The sequence below is a fragment of the Hippocampus comes genome, unplaced genomic scaffold, assembly GCF_001891065.2.
Source record: "Hippocampus comes isolate QL1 unplaced genomic scaffold, H_comes_QL1_v1.1 C16623508, whole genome shotgun sequence".
NCBI lineage: Eukaryota > Metazoa > Chordata > Actinopteri > Syngnathiformes > Syngnathidae > Hippocampus > Hippocampus comes.
Genome location: NW_017835287.1, coordinates 1 through 610, shown reverse-complemented (window position 1 = coordinate 610; position 610 = coordinate 1). Strand labels below are relative to the sequence as shown.

General features: G+C 63.3%; 1 protein-coding gene across 1 annotated transcript; it reads left to right on the top strand.

Moving 5' to 3' along the window:
- The first annotated feature begins 48 nt into the window (after positions 1-48).
- On the top strand, positions 49-604 carry LOC109508797 (kelch-like protein 15). Its single transcript, XM_019858758.1, has 2 exons — positions 49-262; positions 337-604. The coding sequence occupies exons 1-2, from the start codon at positions 209-211 to the stop codon at positions 571-573; spliced, it is 291 nt and encodes a 96-aa protein (XP_019714317.1). The 5' UTR covers positions 49-208; the 3' UTR covers positions 574-604.
- The last annotated feature ends 6 nt before the right edge of the window (positions 605-610 follow it).

Here is a 610-nt window from a genome sequence, read left to right as displayed (position 1 = left end):
TGGTCCAGAATTGGCTGGTACTGAATGAGTTCATTGCAATTCCTGTTAACAGGTGAAGACGTCGGAGTTCTACCGCTACTCCCGGCAGCTGCGCCAGGAGGTGGAGCAGGCCCTGGGCTACTTCCACGACGTCAATCAGCAGCCTCTCGCAGAGACGCGCGCCAACCGCATCCGCTCGCAGCGCCCGCAGACGGCCGTTTTCCGGGGCATGATCGGCCACAGCATGGTGAACAGCAAGATCCTCCTGCTGCAGCGCCCCAAGGTGGCCCCCCGCCGTCGCCCGCGCCGTATCGTCGGGACGGCGACCTCGATGCAGTAACCCGCTCGGTCCCGCAGGTGTGGTGGGAGCTGGAGGGCCCCCAGGTGCCGCTGAGACCCGACTGCCTGGCCATCGTCAATAACTTTGCCTTCTTGCTGGGAGGGGAGGAGCTGGGGCCGGACGGCGAGTTTCACGCGTCGTCCAAGGTCTACCGCTACGACCCCCGACAGAACTCGTGGCTTCGCATGGCGGACATGTCGGTGCCCAGGTCAGAGCTCGCACTTGTTGTCTCAAATGCCGTCGACAGGAACTGACAACAAGGTGCCTTCGGGCTCGCATTGCCACGTGAAA

Excerpts from the sequence above, each read along its gene's own strand:
- LOC109508797 (XM_019858758.1), top strand. The coding sequence starts at position 209 with ATGATCGGCCACAGCATGGTGAACAGCAAGATCCTCCTGCTGCAGCGC. Across the intron at positions 263-336 it reads TCCTGCTGCAGCGCCCCAAG|GTGTGGTGGGAGCTGGAGGG; the intron begins GTGGCCCCCCGC and ends TCGGTCCCGCAG.